A 21,999-nucleotide genomic window follows, 5' to 3' on the forward strand; every position below is an offset into this window, starting at 1 on the left:
TCATATCAGAGCTATTGGCCTTGGCTGATGGTTCTGTTGTATCCTCGGCTGAAGATAAAACTGACATATGAGCATTGTTCTTTTCTTCTAACTCTTGTATTGACAACCTTTCTAAATCCCCTCCTACTCTACCTGGTGCACTCCACCCAGTGTGTCACATAGTCTTCTGACAGAAGGATTTTAGAATTCTGAACAGTCTCAGTGCCAAGAAAGCTCCAGGCTGATGGCATTTCTCCATTTTGTCTCAAATGGAGAATTCTTATTTTCCAGCCCATTCCTAAAAGGATCAAATCCCTCCCTTCCAGTTTATTGTCCCATTGCATGCACTGCTCCTCTTTCCGGCACCACTGTAGCCAGGTGGGAAGCAGTAGCAGTGCGTAGCACACGCTTCTTGATTAGACCGGGGTTCGAGCGCATCACCACCAAATACGGAGGATGCGGAAAGTACTGCAATAATTAAAGACAGACACCAGCCAAGGAATAAAAAATTTTTACTATAAAAATAATGTATAGATGAATCTCATCTATACATTCCGATACACTATCGGAAGACTAAAATATTACAATAAATTACGATAAAATAAACTATGATAAAACGTTAAAAATATAGTTAAAAATATATACCGAAGCAATAAAATTATTTAAAATAAACTGGATTAAAAGCGATAAAACCTGAAGCTTTCGGAGACTGCTGTCTCCTTCTTCAACAGTCTCCGAAAGCTTCAGGTTTTATCGCTTTTAATCCAGTTTATTTTAGATAATTTTATTGCTTCGGTATATATTTTTAACTAAATTTTTAACGTTTTATCATAGTTTATTTTATCGTAATTTATTGTAATATTTTAGTCTTCCGATAGTGTATCACATTATTTTTATAGTAAAAATTTTTTATTCCTTGGCTGGTGTTTGTCTTTAATTACTGCAGTATGGAATTTCCCAGCCCCATAGGCCTGTTTGAAGATGCGGAAAGTTCGGGGAATGACCACTGCATATCCCGGAGCAATATGGCATTAGTTGCTAATGCTCCTAAAAACCAAATAACAAACAAGCTCCTCTTTCCAAAGTATTGGAGAAATCCATTGACCACCAAATCTTAAGCTTATCTCAAAACAACTATGCTGTTGTTCCCTAAGATTCAATTCTTTTTCCCACTCTTTTCCTTTTGTATGTTAATGACTGGCTTCCACTGACTGGAAATCCTATCTATAGTTTTACTGATGATAGCACGGTACATACCACCTTCCAGTTTGAGAAACCTTGTCTTAATTCCTTAACCCTTCAATAGGCTTGTGACCCTTTGTGGTGCTATCAGTTACATGGAGGACTACTATCCTTCAATTTAAGAATTCATTTTTGTGATCCCTTATTCGTATTTCTTCAATTACCGTATTTCCCCATGTATAAGACGCACCTTTTTTCGAAAAATTTGGGGTCAAAAACTGGGTGCGTCTTATACAGTGGTTGTAGATTTTTTTACTTGCATTTCCCGCTTTTTCGCGCTTGTTGTCTTTGCACTCATTGTTTCGCACTTGTTACTGGTATATTTGGTTACGTTTTGCTACGTTCTGCCCAGAAATGACTCAGAAAAGATTTTCGTATGGTGCTGAATTCAAGTTATGAGGAGTTGTATGAATTTTATGATGAATAAAACTTGAGTTCAATAACTTTATGTAATACATTTTTTTTTTCAAATTTCATGCCCCAAAATTAAGGTGCATCTTATACATGGGAGCGTCTAATACATGGGGAAATACGGTATGTCATAATAGACATTTTTGGTAATTGCAGTTTCATTTCATCAGTTTCCAAAATGTTGGTGACTGAAATAATGAGCATTGGAATCAATTAAATAGGTGTAGCCCTTGCAGAACAATGTACTAAATTATTAAAAGATGGTAACAGCAAACTGAAGTGTCAACTTTTTACTAATGGCATAAGCATGTGTGTTTCATTGGAGCTGTTTTGCACATAAGTTTGTGGTAAAAAAAAAAAAAAAAAAAAACCAAATGTTACATGACTTCCTTTTGTCTGATTAGAACTGTTTTGCTTGTGAAAGTTGGTTGGCTTTCCCTCCACACATGTTATGTCTTTTTCACGGCAAATGTTTGCAGTCCACTGCACTTGATGGTACAGTTAACTGAAGTGTCAAATTTTTACTAATGGCATAAGCAGATAACTAGCATTTCTTTATCTGTATCAAGTTACCTGTTTACTTCGATCAGAGCTGTTTTCCATGAGAAATTTGACTGCCATTTTACTGCCATGTTTCATGTCAATTTTTGTACCCCCACATACCCTGTCAGCTATGTAAAAGTGATTACAATTAACAGTGGCAAATTTTCCAACCTTGTAAAGGAAACCTAACTTTTAACTTTTGTCTTCCTTGATGCAGGATATCCCCTACAGGCCATTTTAACGGTTGGGTATCCTTTTATACCATTGATAAAAATTCAACATTTGGATTTGCTGTTAAACATTGCCATAATTATAGTGTAATGAAAGCCAGCCCTGATAGCAAAAATGAAGCATGCTTGACTTTCAAAAATAAAGTTACGTACTGTTTTGGAAATTTTTTTAACAGCAACACTGCGTGCAGAAAAAAAAAAAAACAAGTGGTGGTTTTGCACCAGACGATGAGTCACCTGGTATTGCCTGTTTGACACAGGGGTAGCATTCCTTGATCTGATATGGATGCCACACCCTCAATCCCTGCTTATGTGACTTCACATCTGATTGGTCTCCACCACTATACTAGGTTCGGTGTTTTGTCCCTTGCACATGAGAAGTATACCCAGACATTACTAACAGTCCTACCAATGTGAAGGCTCTAGCAGAGGATTTAGTTGATGCAGATCAGCCATACTTCATTGAAATTAGGCTAACCTGATGTGCAAATGGGACCTGAATATCATTTACATCAGTGCTTTAGACTCCCAGTTAACAAGCCCTAGCCTCTCTAAACCTTGATTTCCCATAAATGTGCTAAAGCTGTTCAAGCTAAGAATGTAGCATGTCACAGTGTTGAAGACTTATGTTGAAGTCTTCAGCTTCATTTTCTGCTAAAGCTTAGAGTTTTAAAGCTTATTGATAAATCAGTCCAGACTATTTTAAACAGGCTAAGAGTAGAAAACTTGCTTCTTGTTCAAATGGTAATCAGACATTCTTCTCTCTTTCCAAAACTTTTGGTTACAACTTCTGTCCAGCCATACTCCCACCTCTCTCTCTTACAACCAGATAGTTCTATTGCATTCTCAACTGAAGACAAAGCTGACTTACTAGCATCATGCTCTTCTTCAAACTCTTGTATAGGTGATCTTGTTAAACCACCTGTATTATTGGTCTTCCAATAGGATGTTAGAAAGATTCTAAACAATATTGATGCTAAGAAAGCTCCTGGTCCTGACTGTTTCTCTCTACTTGTTCTCAAAACCTGTGCTCCTGAGCTTGCTCCAGTTGTCACCTTTTTTATACCTTTTCCCACTGGTGTTTTTCGTTCTGCTTGGAAATTTGTTCATATCCAGCCAGTTCCAAAAATAGAATAACAAATCCCTCTCTTCCTATTATCATCCCATTGGACTTAATTTTGCTCTTTCTGAATTAATAGAAGGTTGCCCCAAGGTTCAGTTCTTTCTCCCACTCTTTTCCTTTTGTATAAACACTCTCTTCCATGGACCTGAAATCCTGTCCATAATTTTGCCGATGATAGCACACTACATTGTACCTTCCAGTTTGAGAAACCTTGTCCTGCACAATCAGTCTCTCTTATGCTCATCCTTGATGACATTTAGATTTCTAGACAAGGATTATCCCGACTTATAATCTTTCTCTTGGCATAAACCCATCACAAATATTGTCACCTGTTCATTAGAAAAACTGGGTTTTCTTTTTTGAAAACCCAGTTTTTCTGATGCACAGGTGACAATATTACTTTCCTTCTAAACAAGCACTTACGCTCAATAAATCTCAAATCCACTCTATCATGGAATATTGTTCACATGGCTGATGTGGTGCCTCTAAAACCATTCTCAAGCCTCTTGACTGTTCAAGAGTGCCAGGTAAAATAATGACCCATTTTTTAGAAAGTTCCTTCCATTTTCTGTCTCAGATGTTCAGTTTCCGCAACATGCCTTTTCTATAGATACTTTCATGGCACTTCTTCTGAATGGGAATCTGTAATTCCACCACTTTCTTCCAAACCAAACATATTCTGCTAACATTCAGCATCCATTCACTGTCAAACTCCATACCCAGAAAACCCACTTTTTCTCTTCCTCATTTATGCCTACTACATCTGTTTTATAGAATGAACTTCCTTCACATGTATTTCCAAAAAAGTACAATCTATGAAAATTCAAGTCTTGTGTCAGCAAGTATCTTGTCTCTTCTCAACCCTCAGCCCATACATGATACTCAATACTATAGGTTCTCATGCATTTCATGTTTAGGGTTCTCAAAAAAAATAAAATAGAAGAGGCAACATCTGCCTGTCCTTAAAATAGCTGTGTGACTACATGGTAAATAGAAATGTTGGAGTCTGGAATCAAAGCTGATACCTAAATAATAATGAGATGCAACTAAAATAACTGTGTGATTGCACACTGATATGACAAAAGTGGTTGTGTGGATGACCTCTATGTTACCCTAGTTCAGTTTAAAAGCCCAAATTACTTAACCTGCTCATCAACAAACGATCTCAAATCACGCAGAAACTATTAGTATGATTGGAAGGTGAGAACTACACTCTGCAGTTGCATACACCATTCATAGGCAACAGTTTTAAATATTATGGATGACTGTTGTTATCCATGTGATGACCGAAGGATTAAATGTAGCTTTGTTAATTCTCCAATGGGTGAAGGTAACTTTCTGAATCCCAGTCCTGTCTTATTTCTCACAAAAAAAAATAAATAAATAAAAATAATAATGACTACTTCTCTTATGCTCATCTTTGATGACACTCGGATTTCTGAACAAGAAGCTCATATATCTTTATTAGGAATTACCCTGACTTGTAATATCTCTTGCCATAAGCACATTAAAAATATTATTTCCTCCAAATAAAAAAATAACTGGATTTTAATTTTTTCTCTTGGCAAACAACTGCTCACTCTGCAGAAATTTCAAATCATGTCATGGAATATTAGCATTAGTAGAGGCATATTGATGCAAGGAAGCAAGCTTATATAGCATCAGCCATAAAAAAAACTTCCCATTTCACCCATCCATTCACTCCAAAAGTTTTCCTAGCCGTCCTTGAATTTATTTAAGCTGTCAACTTCCACAGTGACATATGGATGTCTGTTCCAGCAATATTGTTCCCATATACTGAGATGTTACCGCCAGAATCTCTTTCAAGTGTCTAGACTCTGTTCAAAAATGGCAGTCAAATTAATTGATGAACCCCCTACCCCCATCTGTTAGAAGGTCTCTCTGTCTCATAGACATTCAGTTCTGCTGCTTGCTTTTTCTATAGATACTTCCATGGGCATTATTCTTTCTGAATTGGCATCTTTATTCCCCACCTCTCTCTCTCACTCTCATCAGTCCAGACATGTGGCCACAAGTCAGGCATCCTTTTACTGGCCAACTCCAATCCCGCAGAACTAATTTTTCTTCTTCTCCATTTATCCCTTTTAATCCTTCCTTTTCCCCCCCAAAGAAAAACCTTCCTACACATGTATTTTCTGAAAATTATAATCTATAGAAATTTATGTCTATGGTCATTGAGTATTTTCTGTTTTCTCAGCCTTCAAATAATGCTTGGTGCTGTCTTATAGATTCTAATACTGGGGTTTAGATGTACTCTGCTTGGCATACTTTATATGTAGGTGCACTGAAATTCACAATAATATAGTAAAACTAACTAGTTTTGCTGTAGAGGGTGTCACTGTGGAAAGGTAGTGAAGCCAGTGCATGTCAGAAAATGGACACCAGGGAGATGGAGCTATTTTTAGCAACACATTGTAAGTTAAGAGAGAATCAGTGTTGCTGGATGATAGTGCCCCTGAATAAATTATACAACAATGAAAATAAGGGGAAATGAAATGAATTTTTTAATTTTTTATGGTTAAAAATACTTCGGTTATAACACAATTAATATTATAGATTGAAAGGAAACAATTGAGTAATAATGAAATTAACATTGTCATTCTGATGTTTTTTTTGTTTAATTTAAAAAGCTTTGGTATCCTTTATACAGAGGCATGCCTGTGCATCGATCAAGTAAAAAATCAAATACAGTATGCTTGAAATGTAATACATTATGTACATTACATTATTATTACCTTATGAACATTACCTCCTATTTTTGTTTAACTACTTTTGAAATACTAAGTTCCATTGCAGTTCAAGAGTGGAAATGCTGTGTTATACTCTAATTTAATTCTTATGTGGAAAAGTATTTTGATATTCTGAATTGCTGTTTAGTGAAACTTATGTACAGAGCAAAAATTTATTCTCATGGGAACTTATTTGTTTATAGTGTTGTATTCATTATCGTGACTAAGAAAAATGCTTAAAAGTTTTAAAAATGTTTTTTTTTTTATTAAGTCGATTCTAAGCAAGCCAAGATCTGGAATTTGTGTATTCAGCAAATAATTTTATTATATTGCATTATTACATCATTATTCTATTACATCTCATTGTCCTTTTTGTATTACAGAGTGTATACAAAAATCAAACATATTTCTTCACTTTTGTCATTGACAAAAGTGAAGAAAGAAGTTAAATGATTCATTAATATGAATTTGATGCAATTACTGAAATATAATATTGTATCAGTCACACCAGCACATTGTGGCAGATAAAATGCAACCTTAAAATTTAAAAAAATTGTGGATGGTTATTATTTCTTAATGGAAAATTTTATTTTTATTGTGTTTGCTTTAATTTACATAAATGAAATTGTTAATAAAATGATAATGAAATTTAAAAAAAAAATTGAGTGAACAGAAGCAAATGAATTCAGATATTTCCCTCCCATGTAGGCACCTCCTGGTGCTTATTTAATTCACCCTTTCAGCCACCACAGTGCCCTAAAAGAAGCTTGCAAGGGATGAAATTTTAAGAAAACAACATAGTTCACAAGATTCACAAGCAAGATTATGCAGTGCTACTGTAAAAGCATAAAATGTTAACTAAAGGTTTTTTCAGAAACTCTTTGGATCACATTTCAGAGAAATTTTGTTTTGTTGTTAAAACATTTAAAACTCTCAAGCATTTCATAAATCACAGAAAGAATATGATTTTGTTTTAACAGAAATCATCATAATGATAATTTTTTTCCCGTTTCATCATACCATGCTCAGTTTGGGCCCCCCCCCCTTTGCTGTGATGTTTATCCATGCCTGAATATACTTCTGCTAGCAATATCCAGATACATTTGTACACACCACTCTATGCCTTGGAAAACCTTTAAAGTGAAGGTTATCCAGAATATGAAGTGAATTGTCATGAATTTTTGTGACTCCTCCCAGAAACAGGGAGGAGTCACACTTTTTAATGAACACTTTTTAGCATCTCTTATAAGTTATATCTATTTTACATAGTCTAAGTTATGTTTTGTATGCATTTCCAAGCATTTGTCTTGTAAAACTCTTAGCAGGATTTGATCAGTCAGCAGTCCATGCAGTCATTCATATACCAATGAGTTTGAGACAAATGGAATATATTAATTTCATATTATTTTTATTAAATGTCGGTTAGATAGTGTGATTGTAATGTTAAAAATATGTTCTACGTTGATATCAATATTTGTAAAATAATAAGAGAAGTATACCACAATATAGTATGTAGAACACTTCCGTATGATACTCTCCAGAAATTAAAATGAAAAAATCGAAAATCTTACACTAGAGTAACAAATAATTAAAAATCAATTTAACGCAATTAAAAATAAGAAGATTAAAAGAATTTAACAAAAAAATTGCAAAACTATTTTCCTTCCTGAAAGTGACAATGCTTTTCGACCATATGTTGTGATCACAGGAATGAAAATTACCAAATAGGGGTGAGCATGAAACTTAAATAGGGATTATTTGTCTTCGCGCATGCGCATAAAAGCCCAAGAAACGGAGATCAGATATGGCCGGCGAACATTAACAGAATTCTTGTGTAATTTAATTTCTACAATTAATAGTCGCGTATCATTACGTTGGACAATAAGTATTTTGGCCTCATTAAATAAAAAAGTATGTTTTTCGTTAACGGCACTGAAGGCTAATTCTGACACTTCTGAACGAGAAGCACGAACTGAGGCCACATGTTGATTAACACGAATATTCGGAGGAAAATGCGTCGAACCTTGGTAAGACGAGTTGCAATCATCGCAAGAAATGTTGTATACCAGGTCGTTAATTTGTGTTGCAAATGAGGAAAGGACTGATCGATTGTTCAGTATAGTGTGTAATTTCCATATTGGCCTGGCCACAATTTTAAATTCGGTATCTTTAAAGAATCTGTTAAGCTGTTTGTGCCACTGTTCAACATATGGGACAGAAAAAAAGTATTTTTTGATATTACTATTGTTGGTTGGGGTAGTATTTTGTATCCTATCCTTAGCTTGTACCCTAATTCGGTTTATTTGTTACTCCAATATAAGATTTTCGTTTTAATTTCTGGAGAGTATCATACGGAAGTGTTCTACTTACTATATTGAGGTATACTTCTCTTGTTATTTTACAAATATTAAATATCGGTGTAGATACACCTTAGATAGCCCTTAAATGAAAACTACGAAAGTAGTGTAAAAGGCATTTCAAATGTATCTCATATTGTGATCATCCTTCACAATGTTATCATGTATTTCAGTACCTTGAATAAGTAATACTTCACTAATAGAGAAGACTATTGTTACTTATTCTCAGTGGGCACACCACTACCACCCAGACAGCACCATTTCAAGGCTTGTTGGCCTTTCATCGGTGGGTGAGCAAGTACCCTGGTATTGCAATCATGACAAGCCACTTGTAAAGTTAATCCCACAATACTTTCTTGGCGATTCCCTTCTACTTCTGTCTCTCTCTCTCTCTCTCTCTCTCTCTCTAAGGGTAATACGGGAATATTTTTTTGGCTGGTGCAGCATAAGCCTCAGGCTTACTTGCACCATATGGCTAATAATTATAATATGAGAGATGCCAAAAGGTGTACATGATAATACTATAATAAATCTAAATGCAACAAGGCATAATATTATAAGAGCTTAAAATTATCTATTAAATATCAGTTTAGATACAACATAGATATTCCTTAAATGAAAACTACGAAAGTAGCATAAAAGGCATCATTGTGAAGAATGATCATAATATGACATACTGTTGAAATTATGCCTCTTACACTATTTTCATAGTTTTCATTTAAGAGCTATCTCCACCACTGATATTTAATAGATAATTTTAAGCTCTTATGATATTATACATCGCTGCATTTAGATTTATTATAATATTATTTTTATTACCTAACTGACTAATAAAATGTTACCTTAACAGGTAACATTCCATTACATATGATAAAACCTTTATATAATGGGGGGGGGGAAAGATGGAGACAAAAATTTAATTGCTTGGTTACGTGAAAGTTCTTGATGAAGATGCTTTTAAACTTATATTCAGCAAAAAGATTTTATCTGTCTGGGATGTGGCATGAGATGATTTGGACACCAAGTGCTAGAGGTATGACCTCTGGAAGTGGTATTTAATTATTTTTAGGACAGCATTATATCTTCTTGCCATCAAGTTGCACTCTGCTTTAGACACTCTAACAATCCTACATGATTTGCTATATGAATGTATTTTTTTTTTTTTTTTTTTTTTGTTTTCCTACATGAATATATTTATTTTAACTTCCTAACTATCAGAGGATTATACAGATTGATCTGGTTTAACAGTGCCTTTTGCACTGTTAAACCATCATTTTATAATTAAACCTCTTCAAGGCCATTTTGCTTTTTTGCAAAGAACTTGCCAAATCTCTCCTTATCAAGTGAAAGGGGAGATTTAGCTGGCTATGACATAGTTTTCAGTTTTTATTGCGTAATAGCTTTCGGTGATGTTTTGCAGTGAAAATCTTTGCAGTATTCTAACAATATGACAGACAGTTTTTAAATTCTGTACAGTGGGATCAACTGATGATGTTACCAACAGCAAATTCTTCTAAGTGGGAAGCATTCAAGGAATTAATCATGGAAGCTACTAAACATTTCATACCTATTAAGAAATATTGTTCAAGGTTTAAGCCTAAATGGTTGTCAAATGAACTAATGAGACTCGTGGCAGAGAAGAAAAATTATCAGACGACACAGAAGCCCTGTTGCAGATATAAGATAGTCTGTAATCAAGTCACAAAGGAGGTTAGGCAAGCGAAGGCAGATTACGAGAAATCTTTGGGAAAGGATGCTAAGAAAAAATAGCAAGGATTTCTTTAGTTATGTAAACTCTAAAAGGAGGGGGATGAATCAGATTGGTCCACTTGATATCGATGGTTCAACTGTTGATGATCTTGCTCATATAGCAAACAAGGTGAATTGAGTATTTTGCATCTACATTCACACATGAGGAGTTATTAAGGATTGAAAATGCCAGAAAGTTATCAAATTGTAGTAGGGTGCTTAATGATTTTGTAATAACTGAAAGCAAAGTGGAGGAGAAATTGTTGAAGTTAAACATAAGAAAAGCACCTGGGGTGAATGGGATCTGTCCAGTTATATTAAAGGAGATGGCAAAGGAACTAAGCAAACCCTTAGCCATAATTATGAGAGCATCCTTGGACTCAGGGGAGGTCCCCACGGACTGCAGATGTGCAAATGTATCCCCAATTCACAAACGGTGATTGAATGGTGACACGAGTAATTACAGACCAGTTAGTTTAACCTGTTCTGGGTAAAATAATGGAGTCGCTGGTTAAAGATGCATTGCAGGATCATCTAGACAAGACTGCAGCAATAATTCAGACACTTCATGGGTTTGTCTGACAAATTTGATTGAATATTATGATGTGGTTACAAAGGAACTGGATGCAAAAAATAAATTTGATATCATATACTTGAATTTCAGGAAAGCTTTTGACACTGTTGTGCATGGAAGACTACTGTACAAATTGATTAATTGCTGGAACAAACTTCCATCTGTCTTTGCGGAAGTTGATAGGTTAAATAAATTTGAGGAGGAACTGGACAAACATTTAGAGGGAATGGTTGTGTGAATTTTTTTTTTTTTTTTTTTGGCTGATGCTACATAAGCTCATACACTTGCTTTCTTGCATCACATGCCACGATTACTATATGAAGTTGGTTCTTTGACTCTTGCCTCAGGGTTAGAAACTTCTTTCTGTATCTTAATGGTTAATAAATCATTTACAAATTCATTAAATTGCAGAACATGGCTATCAAGAAATAAACTATTCCAGCTCATCAACCACCACAGTAAATATATTGATAAATGGGCATCACATTACAAACCATGTATTGGGTTCTTGTTCATATGCACATCCCATAAAGATCTCATTCAAAAATAAGATTAAAACGAAAATATCATTTTTGTATTTTTGCATTAAGATACCTTTTAATTGGCATATTAATAAATATTGCTATTGTTTAAATAAGGAGGTTTATAAAAATCTATAAACTATGATCATTCAGTGCTCTAAAATTTAGAGGATTTAAGTTGACATTTTATGTATATCTTATTTAGAAAAAATAATAATCGAACTTTACATTGTCTTGCAGGAGGTGACCTTGGTGAAAGCTGGGGGTCCTTTAGGTCTAAGTATAATTGGAGGCACTGATCATACTTGTCATCCCTTTGGGTGGGGCGATCCTGGAATATTCATTTCTAGGGTGAGAATAAAAAGAAATACATTTATTGACATTTGAAATAATTTGATAAAATTAATGTTTTGTTTATTTTGTCTTACACTTCTTTTTATATGGTATTACTTATAATTGTGATTGATATTCTGTTATCAGCAAAGAGCATGGAATTTACTATTTTAATTCTTTTCACCTTGTTATCAAAGTTAACAGAAAATTATTGACTCTACAAATGAAATATACAGTCCAGTTCTGTTTTGCCTTGTTAGCCTTTAACCTAAATACCATAATTTCTGGATGTGTGGGTATATTGCTTGGGTTACCCTGGTGTACCACTCCCAGACATGTTCGTTGCTTTTCCAGTATTGGGCATCCCCTTGGACTCCTTTGTTGGTAGCACTGAAGTAAAATAAAAACTAATATGAATCTTGATCTAAACTTTTCTTCTGGACTCCAACACAGTTCGTACTAAAATAATGTCAGCGAAATGTACATCTTCACCTCAGCAAGGAACCCCAGAACTGAAACCCTGTCAGGTCCACCACCTAGGTACCTGATAATTCACTCATCTGGTGAAAAGCCCATTGGTAAAATGTCACTTCTTTGTCTAGCAAGGTGTGGAAAGGTTAGAAGTCTTCCCTAACTCTAAAACATTTGCATTTTGAAGACATAATTGTTGAAACAAATTGTGAGAAGCACTCTGAACTGCTCATTTGAGCCACCTTCATTGGGAGTATGCCAACTATAATAACACCCCCACAAGATGTTGAATATATTCTGAGCATGATCTCTGGATGAGATATCCTTGAAGTGTCTGAAGAGATGTGTTCAGAGCTAAAATTGCAAGGAGAGACAGCTGCAAAATGAATGTTTGTACATAGGGATGGGGATCTAGTCCCAACCATAAACCTCATTCTACTATGGGAATGTCCCCTAATTCTATCATTGCACACTTGCACTGCCCAATATGACCATATATTTTCAATCCTTTTTGAGATGCTTTAAGTGTCAAAAATATGGACACACACAAATGCCATGGTGCACTTGCATGCACTTAGTGTGGTGAAAAGGAATATGAAATTACGTTTGGCTGCAAAACCCACTGTCTCAGTTGATAAGGAAAGCACCCTGCATAATATTCATGAGCATACTAGAGGTGGAAGAAAAAGAAATGCAGAGAATTAAAGCAGGATGAACATTTTGTACCAGATGTCAAGAAAAGCAGTGAAACCAGTAAATAGCAATAAGGCAACATATTCTGAAAACAAAGAAGTATTTCACTAGGATACAAAGTATACCACCAAAATAGTCATTTACATCCATTTCCTGTTATTTCCTGTGTGAGTTCTCAAAAACTCACACAGAAAGCTCAGTCAGCTGCAACCCAAATATTAGAACCTCCTAGTTCTCCAGCAGTCAAGTAACACTACAGTAAACCCAAGTGCCAAAAAAAAAAAAAAAAAAAAAAAAAAATGGATGTCTGAACTAAGGAGGTACTTGGTAAATCAGTTTTGGAACTCTTTGCTGAGGAAGAAATCTATAGGACAGTTAAAAAAAATAAAAACCTGAGGCTGAGGAAAATAAGCCCTCAACACTTCAGAAGCCAACCAGATGATCCACCAAGCCCAAATATTAGCTAAATTCCTACAGAGGAATTGGGAATCCTGGTAAAAAATACTGAAGGCATCAAGGCACTCCTGCAAAAGCATGAACCAGTCTGCTTTTGCTTACAGGAAACCCCACTACACATAACCATACTATTGGTCATAAGTCCCTGCTCACAGAGGTGTTGCTATCCTTGTGGAGAAACGAGCCCTATTTCAGACTGCTATTTGCAACTAGCATAGAGACAGTAGCAATTCACTACATTTGGGTTTTCATAAGTCTGTTTCATGTATTTGCCACTTGGGACTGACATCTGCTGGAGAGGCCCTGATGATATTGTTATGTTATGATCTGCCGACCGGGCTAGCCGGGTGGGTAAAGTGCCTACCTGGCAACCCAAAGGTCGCAGGTTCGAATCCCGCCTCGGGCTTGGATCAGAGTAGAAAATACAAAAACTTTGGGAGGTGCATTATGGCCACAGAAGCCAATGTGCCAATAACAAACAAAAAAAAAAAAGTTATGATCTTGATAATTCTTATTAACAAGATCATCAAGGCCTCTCCAATGAATGTCAGTCCCAAGTGGCAAATAGATGTAACAGACTGTTATTTGCCTTTCCTTTCTGATGAGTTCGGGATTTAAATGGACATAATGTTCTTTGGGATAGTATTGACATTAAAAAGGGAACATGTCATAGAGCATATGTTCACTGATGACGATGACCTCTCTCCTCTAAATTTGGAAACTAGCACCTTCTTACACTTGCTTGCTTACTCATACATTTACTGCCATTGATCTTTCTGTCTGTTCCCCTTCTCTCCTCCCTTCACTCACATGGGAGGTAAAGTGTGCAAACCGGGCTAGCCAGGTGGGTAAAGTACCTGCCTGGCAACCCAAAGATCGCAGATTTGAATCACACCTCGGGCTTGGATCAGAGTAGTGAAAAAACTTTGGGAGGTGCATTATGGCCACAGAAGCTGATGCGCCAACAACTAACAAAAAAAAGAAAAAGAAAAAAGAGGCAAAGTGTATTCACTTCTCTGTGATAAATTCTTTACTTACAGGAGACTGTCTTCCTTTTACATTATCCTAGTGAAAGATTGATCATAATGACAGGAATGTCATCCAACATCTGTTTTGTTCTAAGAGTGTAGTGTGAAATTACCGACCATTGTCTAACTTCAGTAGTAGTAAAAATCATGGAGGCAATGATCAAGGTTAGAATTCAGGATAATTTGGATAGGAATTCTGAAGGATACACAGCATGGTTTTGTTAAGGGAAAATCGTGTTTAACAAATCTAGTTAGCTATTTTAACAGCATCACTCATGAGCTGGATGTAGGGAATAGTTTCAATATTGTTTATTTGGATTTCAGCAAAGCAAAGCATTTGACTCAATCCCACATGAGCTGAAATAAGCTGAAACAGGTTGGAATCGCAGGGAAAATCCTTAGATGGATAGCAGGATGGCTTCAGAGCGGGAGGAAGAGGGTTATGTTAATGGTTATTCCTTAGATTGTGTTAATGTAAGAAGTGGGGTTCCCCTAAGGATCAGTGTTGGGACCAATGTTGTTTTTTATTTTCTTAAATTACATCGATGAAGGGATATAGGGTGCAATGTCTAAATTTGCAGATGATATAAAGATTGGTAGTAATTAATGATCACTGCCAAGCAGAGTTTCTTCAGAGTGATCTAGATTGACTTCAGGGATGGTCAGAAAAGTGGCTGCTATGCTTTAATCCAATAAAGTGCAAGGTTTTAACACCTGGGGAACAGTAACTCCAAAATAACTGATACACTTGGTGGAGTTGAACTAAATTCAGTAGTGGAAGAAAGGGACTTGGGAGTTACAATATGGTCAGGAATGAAGTTCTCCAAGCATTGTAGACAGGTTGCAAGGAAGGCCCATGGTGTCCTATCGATAATTTATCGAACATTTTCTAGTAGAGATAAGGACAACATAATCCCATTATATAAGGCTATTGTTAGCCCATGCTTGATTTCTGTGTGAAAATTCCAAGTGTGGATGTGAATGAATGAGAATGAAATTTTTACAGCTATAAATGATTCTAGAACTAGGCCATAAATTAAAGTTACAGGGAGAGATGTTTAGACTGGATTGCAGGAAGTTTTATTTTAACCAGGAGATATGAATTACTGGAATAAATTACCTAGGGTGGTAGAGGCTGAGAGTTTTAGGAAATTCAAAGGTCAGCTGGATAGTTACCTACGGGAGGAAAGAAATGCATAGGTTGTCTATTTCCTTTCTCTTATCATTATTTATTTTATTATTGTATTTAATTTTTATTTATTTATTTTTTTTTTTTTTTGGCTTGATGCAGCATAATTAGTATTAGCAATACTAATTAGCAATATTAGTAATGGCCATATAGTGCAAGGAATCCTTAGGATTCTTTGCACTATATGGCCATTACTAATATTAATACAGACTTTATGTTCAGCAACAACCTATTGATGATATAACTATTTATGTAATCAATTAGGTTCTGGCTGCAGCTAATGCTTCCATTCTAAAATCCTAAACATATCACTGGTGAAATATGGATTGATTTAATTCCAAACAAGAGAAAAAAACTCTTCCTTGAAATAATTTCTGTAAATACCATACTACAAATAATTTAATTCCTCGTAGAAGACTTAAAGCTAGTGACTACGTATTTTTTCGGGAGCCTCTAAGTGGAACTTTATTTATTGATTTCAAATTATTGTTTTCTCTTAATTTTGATTTAAAATTAGTAGTGTAGAATATAGTATAGTGTAATTTGACTAGTGCACCAGGGGTTCTCCACAATTGGTTTTTGGGATGTGTACAGAACTCTGTAAAGGCCAGATAGTGCGAGTTATTGAGTGTTTGTGAAGTGTTTGTTGTTCATCAAATAATGAAGCCTAGGGATCTGTGGAGGCTACAAAACCCTAGTTACCATCCTTCACCATGGGGTGGCAGAGTGGGTTATTAGGAAGAAATACTCTGGCCGGCCGAACCTTTGGTTGCCTGAGCTTCCCAGGGAAGGCCCAAAAAAAAAAGAGAGGAGGAAAAATGGAAGTGGAAAAGAAGTGGCATTTGGGAACCCCTGAAAATAGATGCCCATCCTGATGGGGGGGGTATTAAAAAGGGTTGGATTTGTCTACCAGCAAGAAGAGTAGGGGAAGGAAAGGTTATAGGGAAAGGGATCCCTAGAGTAGTGAAGGAGAGGGCAGAAGGAGGTGGAAACATCCACTCAGACAGAAAAGGGGGATAGAGTGGGGAAGGGTGTACTTGAGAGGCCATCCCCCAGGAGAAGAGGAGTAAAGGTCATAGGTAAAACCACACATGGATGGTGCTGATCCCATGTCAAGACAGAAGGCTTGTATAGCATTGCAGACACAGGGAAAACTAACATCCTGGTTATGGAGATGCATGGCCAACAGAGGAGTGAAACTCCTGGCCATGGTTTGCAGAAATTATTAGTGTAGTATTTCTTTGTGATTTCCTGATTAATTTGGTGTATTTCTTCTTTACTTTGCCCTTGTAATTGCTTAAAAAAACTACAGTCGACCTCTGCCTTGTGTTGTATCGATAAGAACGTTTGAATTTTGCCACCATTCTAGTATTCAGATTTAGATATAGCAGATACTGATGGTTTCTGTGTAGCTTTGTAACAGTATAATCAGTATCACAAGAGGCTTGTAAACTATAATTTATATCACTTCATAACTTAACTTTATCACATAGTCCGTAACGTACAACATTAATATTTATAGAACTTATAGTATCAGTGATTTGGCGTAGATATAGTATCGCAAATAGGTCACTCTAGAGTATGAATCACCTAGGTTAGTGGTAGATAGTTAAATTTATTATCTATTATAATTACTTGTAATTTACAAATGTAACGTTGTAGAGTAATACATATAACTTGAACTTGATAGGAGATATTAGCATTAGCATTAGTAGAGGCATTTGATGCAAGAAAGCAAGCTTATGCAGCATCAGCCAAAAAAAAAAAAAAAAACCCCACTTCCACTTCACCCCTCTGTTCGTTCAAAATACCTGTCCAGCTGAGCCTTAAACTTATTTAGGCTATCAACCTCCACGACAAGGGATGGAAGTCTGTTCCACCAACCAACCAACCACCCGCTGGCTAAAGGCAAATTTCCGCACGTCTATCCTACATCTGTCTTTCCTCAATTTGAATTTATGCTCTCTCAGGTGATTATTCTGAGCTAGAAGAAGAATCCCATCAGCATTAAGCATGCTCAAACCATTCAAGGCTTTATACACCTCTATCAGATCACCTCACTGGTGCCTAGTCTCCAGACACTGTAATTTGCAAAACTTAAGCCTTTCTTCGTAAGAGCACCCCTTTGTTCCATTCACTAATCTTGTTGCCCTTCTCTGTACTCGTTCCAGCAGCTCTACATCCTTCTTCAAATGAGGCCTCCAGACCTGTATACAGTACTCTAGGTGTGGCCTGACCATTGCCTTATACAAGGGAATAATTACCTCCTTATCCCTGCTGGAAAAATTCCTGTATATCATTGACAATACTCCCTGAGCAACTCTTGCAGCCCGTCTGCACTGCTCAGAGAACTTCATATCTGCCTGCACAACCACCCCCAAGTCCCTTTCATTCTCTACCACTGTCAGTGTAGTACCACACAGTTGATACGTTGCTCTGGGGTTGCTGTTTCCCATGTGTAGTACTTTACATTTGTCAATGTTAAACTTCATTTGCCACCTCTCAGCCCATCTGCTCAACCTTTCCAGATCCTGTTGCAGCAGCATAGTGTCAGTAGTGTCCTTGACAACCCTGCCAACCTTTAATATCATTTATAAATACAGAAAACAATAATGGACCCAACACTGAGCCCTGAGGGACTCCACTAATAACATTAGTCCACGATGAGCAGTGTCCATTGATTACCACTCTCTGTCTTCTCCCCCTCAACCACCCCTTTATCCATAGCAGCAATTTGCCTCCAATGTCACAATTTGTGTAGCAGTCTTCCATGTGCAACAGTATCAAAAGCCTTTCTAAGATCCAAGTATATAATATCAAAGCTATTCCCTGCATCCAGTTCTTTTGTGACTGCATCATAGTATCCAATCAAATTGGTCAGGCAAGACTTCCCCTTAACAAAACCATGCTGTGTCCGAGCTATAACTGAAGTCTTGTCTAAATGATCCTGCAGTGCTTCTTTAACCAGTGCCTCCATTAATTTTCCTGGAACAGAAGTTAAGCTCACAGGTCTATAATTGCTTGTGTCAGCCTTTGATCTTCCTTTGTGAATTGGGGTCACATTTGCACATTTCCAGTCTATGGGTACCTCCCCTGAGTCCAAGGAAGCTCTCATAATTATGGCTAAATATGGCTCTCATAAATATGGAATACATATAGTGTACACTTGGTAGGAGATATGAAATACATACACCATAAGCTTGATAGTGAACTATATATATTGAATAACATAAACTTCATAGTATAACCCAGTGTTTCTCAATACCAATACAAATAAAAAAAATTAATAAATCCAAGTTTTATAATAAAAATTAATTTAAACAAAACGTTGGTTTATGAATGCACCTTCTGGGAGTCAATGCGACATCACATTTCGAATCCTAGTACTACATCTACACAAATAATAAGTGTATTGTTAAACATACACAACAGAAATAACTCCCCATTTGTAAATATGAGTATTGTAGTGTGCAGCAAAATTTTAGCATCTTTAAAACAGTGCTGCAACAACGAAACGGTTGAGAAACATTGGCATAACCAATGCATAGTGTTATTACTGCATTAGGATAATTCTGATTGACTGCCCCTACAATAAAGAAGACAGAACCTCAACCTTGATATCACTGGTTAATCTTCGTAAACCAGTAACGCTAGAGAATCTGATTGGTGACAAAGCAGATCTTTCAGAGTTTTTTAATTTCTTCAAGAAAACTGGAGTTTTTAATCTTTTTTTGATTACAGATTTTTCTAACCATACGAGAATATCTGATTTATTTATATAATAAATGAATAGGCGCATTATAGCCAAAGCAGCTTATACAACCCCCACAACAACCAACCAAAAGTTGTTCTGAGAGGTGGCAACTGAAGTTTAACATTGACAAATGCACAATACTGCATATGGGTAGCAGTAACCCCAGAGAAGTGTGTGTGTGTGTGTGTGTGTGTGTGTGTGTGTGTGTGTGTGTGTGTGTGTGTGTGTGTGTGTGTGTGTGTTGGTACACTTCTCAGTTGGTACACTCAGGGTAGTGGAGAATAAAAAAGACCTGAGGGTAATTGTGTAGTCAGATATGAAGTTTTCTGAGCAGTGCAGACAGGCTGCTAGAGAAGTTTATGGGATCTTGTCAGTGATATCCAGGAATTTTGCTAATAGAGATAACAAGATGATTATCCCTTTGTATAAGGCAATGGTCAGGCCATACTTTGATTACTGCAAACAGGTCTGGGTGCCTAATTTTACAAAGCACGTAGAGCTGCTGGAATTGGTATAGAGAGTAGCAAAGGATTGGTGAGGAGATTTGGTTTTTTTTTTTTTTTTTTTTTTTAGGAGCATTAGCAACTAAGGCCATATTGCTCCAGGGGTCATTCCCTGACCTTTCCGCATCCTCCGTATTTGGTGGTGGCTGGCTCGAACCCCGGTCTAATCAAGAAACGTGTGCTACACACTGCTGCTCCTTCCCACCTGGCTACGGGGGCGCCTCAGTGAGGAGAACAAATACATGGTCTTACTGCAAATTGCAGAACTTAAGCCTTTATAAGTAATCTGATTCTTCCCTTGCTCAGATTACACACTTCAGAGGGCATAAATTCAAATTAAGGACAGTTGCAGAATAGATGTGTAGAAATTTTCCTTGTATTTTTTTTTTTTTTTTTTTGCCTGCTGTTGTATCAGCTTGCTTTCTTGCATCATATGGTAATGCTAATTAGGCAGAAAGTGAAATGTAATTTGTGGATTGCATTTACCTCAACTGTCACCAAAGACACCAACACATGATTCATCTGAAGAAGAATACAGATGCTAAATGGCAAATTATTTCCACCACCCTCTCAAGTACCTGACTGAATAGGGAAAGACCTTTCTGCTCCTGAAAAAATAGCTAATGTACTAGCAGAATTGTTCTCTACAGTTCATCTCTGCTTATGCCTCCTTAAAACATATGCATAATGATATACAATTAACTTCTCCCGCACTTCACTCCTGTAGCCAATCCTTTGCATTAATAGAACTTAAAGAATCATTAAATAGACCTTTAAATAGTGCTGCAGGTACAGATGACATTCAAAATGTTATGCTGTAACAATTACTTGGAGGGCTTGTGTACCCTGTTGATTTTCTATAGTTGGATCTTATCTGAAAATGCCTTCTTTCTGATGCCATTCTTTCATTATCACCTTACCAAAACCAGGCAAAAACCCTTGTTTGGTTCAAATTATAGGCCAGTATTTCTTATGAGCTGCACAGATAAAATTTTTTATTAAAGAATGATTCATACTAGGCTTGCATTAATCCTGGAATCACAGAATCTCCTGACAGATCATCTGTGTGACTTTGTTAAGAACATATCGACCTTGAACGTACTCATCAAAGCTGCATCTCATATCCGCATTGCCTTTGTCATGAATCATCTAGTAATCTTAGATATTGAAAAGACATTTGACACTACCTTATGGATCTTTACCATCTAGGGCTAAGGGGCGATTTGCCCAAAAGAATTTAAAATTTCTTGTGTCTGTGTTCTTTTCAGGTCTGATATCAAAATATACTGTCTACATCTCATATTCAGGAGGAAGGCAACCTATGGGAATAGATACTTAGCGCAACTTTATTTGCAATTTGAGTTAGCAGCATGACATGAGATATCCCAAAAATTGTTGGAGCTTACATGTATGCATCCTTAACATTTCCTGTCAGTGTCAAAATATGAACACTGTTGAATGGCTCCTCCAACTTGCCATAGCCAAAATAGAATCCTGCAATGGATATCAACTAGCAGAAAAGAAATTTGTCACCACTCACTTTTGCAAGTGATGGACTTTCCGCATGAACTACAAATAAACAATACTCCAATCCCACTTGTTAATACTGTAATATTTCTTGCACTGATATTAGACAGCAAGCTACATTTTGAAGCTTGTATTACTCATTTACGAACTACTTGACTACTTTAGTCAAGTAGTTTGTAAATGAGTACGAACCACACCTTCATAGAAAAGCATTACTGCTTCTCTATTCTGCTAAGATCCAGAGCCTTCCATCATGCCTGTTGTGAGTATCTATAATACTCAGTGGGATTCCTTCTATGATAGTAATCCATACTTTGATCAGTCTCGTCCATGTCACTGATAGGTATACTTTACTGCATCTTTACAAAACTTTAATCTGTTCATGCCTAGATTATGGTTGCCCGGTATATGACTCTGCGAGGAGCACTACTTTACAGTGGTCAAACGTTATCAAGCATAGTGCTGTAAGGACTGCCATGGGAGCTTTTAGAACTTCTCCAAAGTCTTTATATAGAAGTGTGTGGTCCTTCACCACACCTTCAGCATTACTGCTTCTCTGTGCTGCT

At 36.4% G+C, this 21,999-nt stretch overlaps 1 protein-coding gene across 7 annotated transcripts in view; it reads left to right on the forward strand.

The window, feature by feature from the left end:
- Positions 1 to 21,999, forward strand: part of scrib (scribble planar cell polarity protein) — a 1,177,936-nt gene that overhangs the window by 634,042 nt on the left and 521,895 nt on the right. For all 7 annotated transcript variants that reach the window (XM_090386364.1, XM_090386369.1, XM_090386366.1 and 4 more), the window contains exon 24: positions 11,720 to 11,830. In XM_090386364.1, the coding sequence (XP_090242490.1) occupies positions 11,720 to 11,830 (111 nt within the window). The remainder of the gene's footprint in view (positions 1 to 11,719; positions 11,831 to 21,999) is intronic.

The sequence above is a fragment of the Mastigoproctus giganteus genome, chromosome 12, assembly GCF_048544385.1.
Source record: "Mastigoproctus giganteus isolate SK-2022 chromosome 12, ASM4854438v1, whole genome shotgun sequence".
NCBI classification, from domain to species: domain Eukaryota; kingdom Metazoa; phylum Arthropoda; class Arachnida; order Uropygi; family Thelyphonidae; genus Mastigoproctus; species Mastigoproctus giganteus.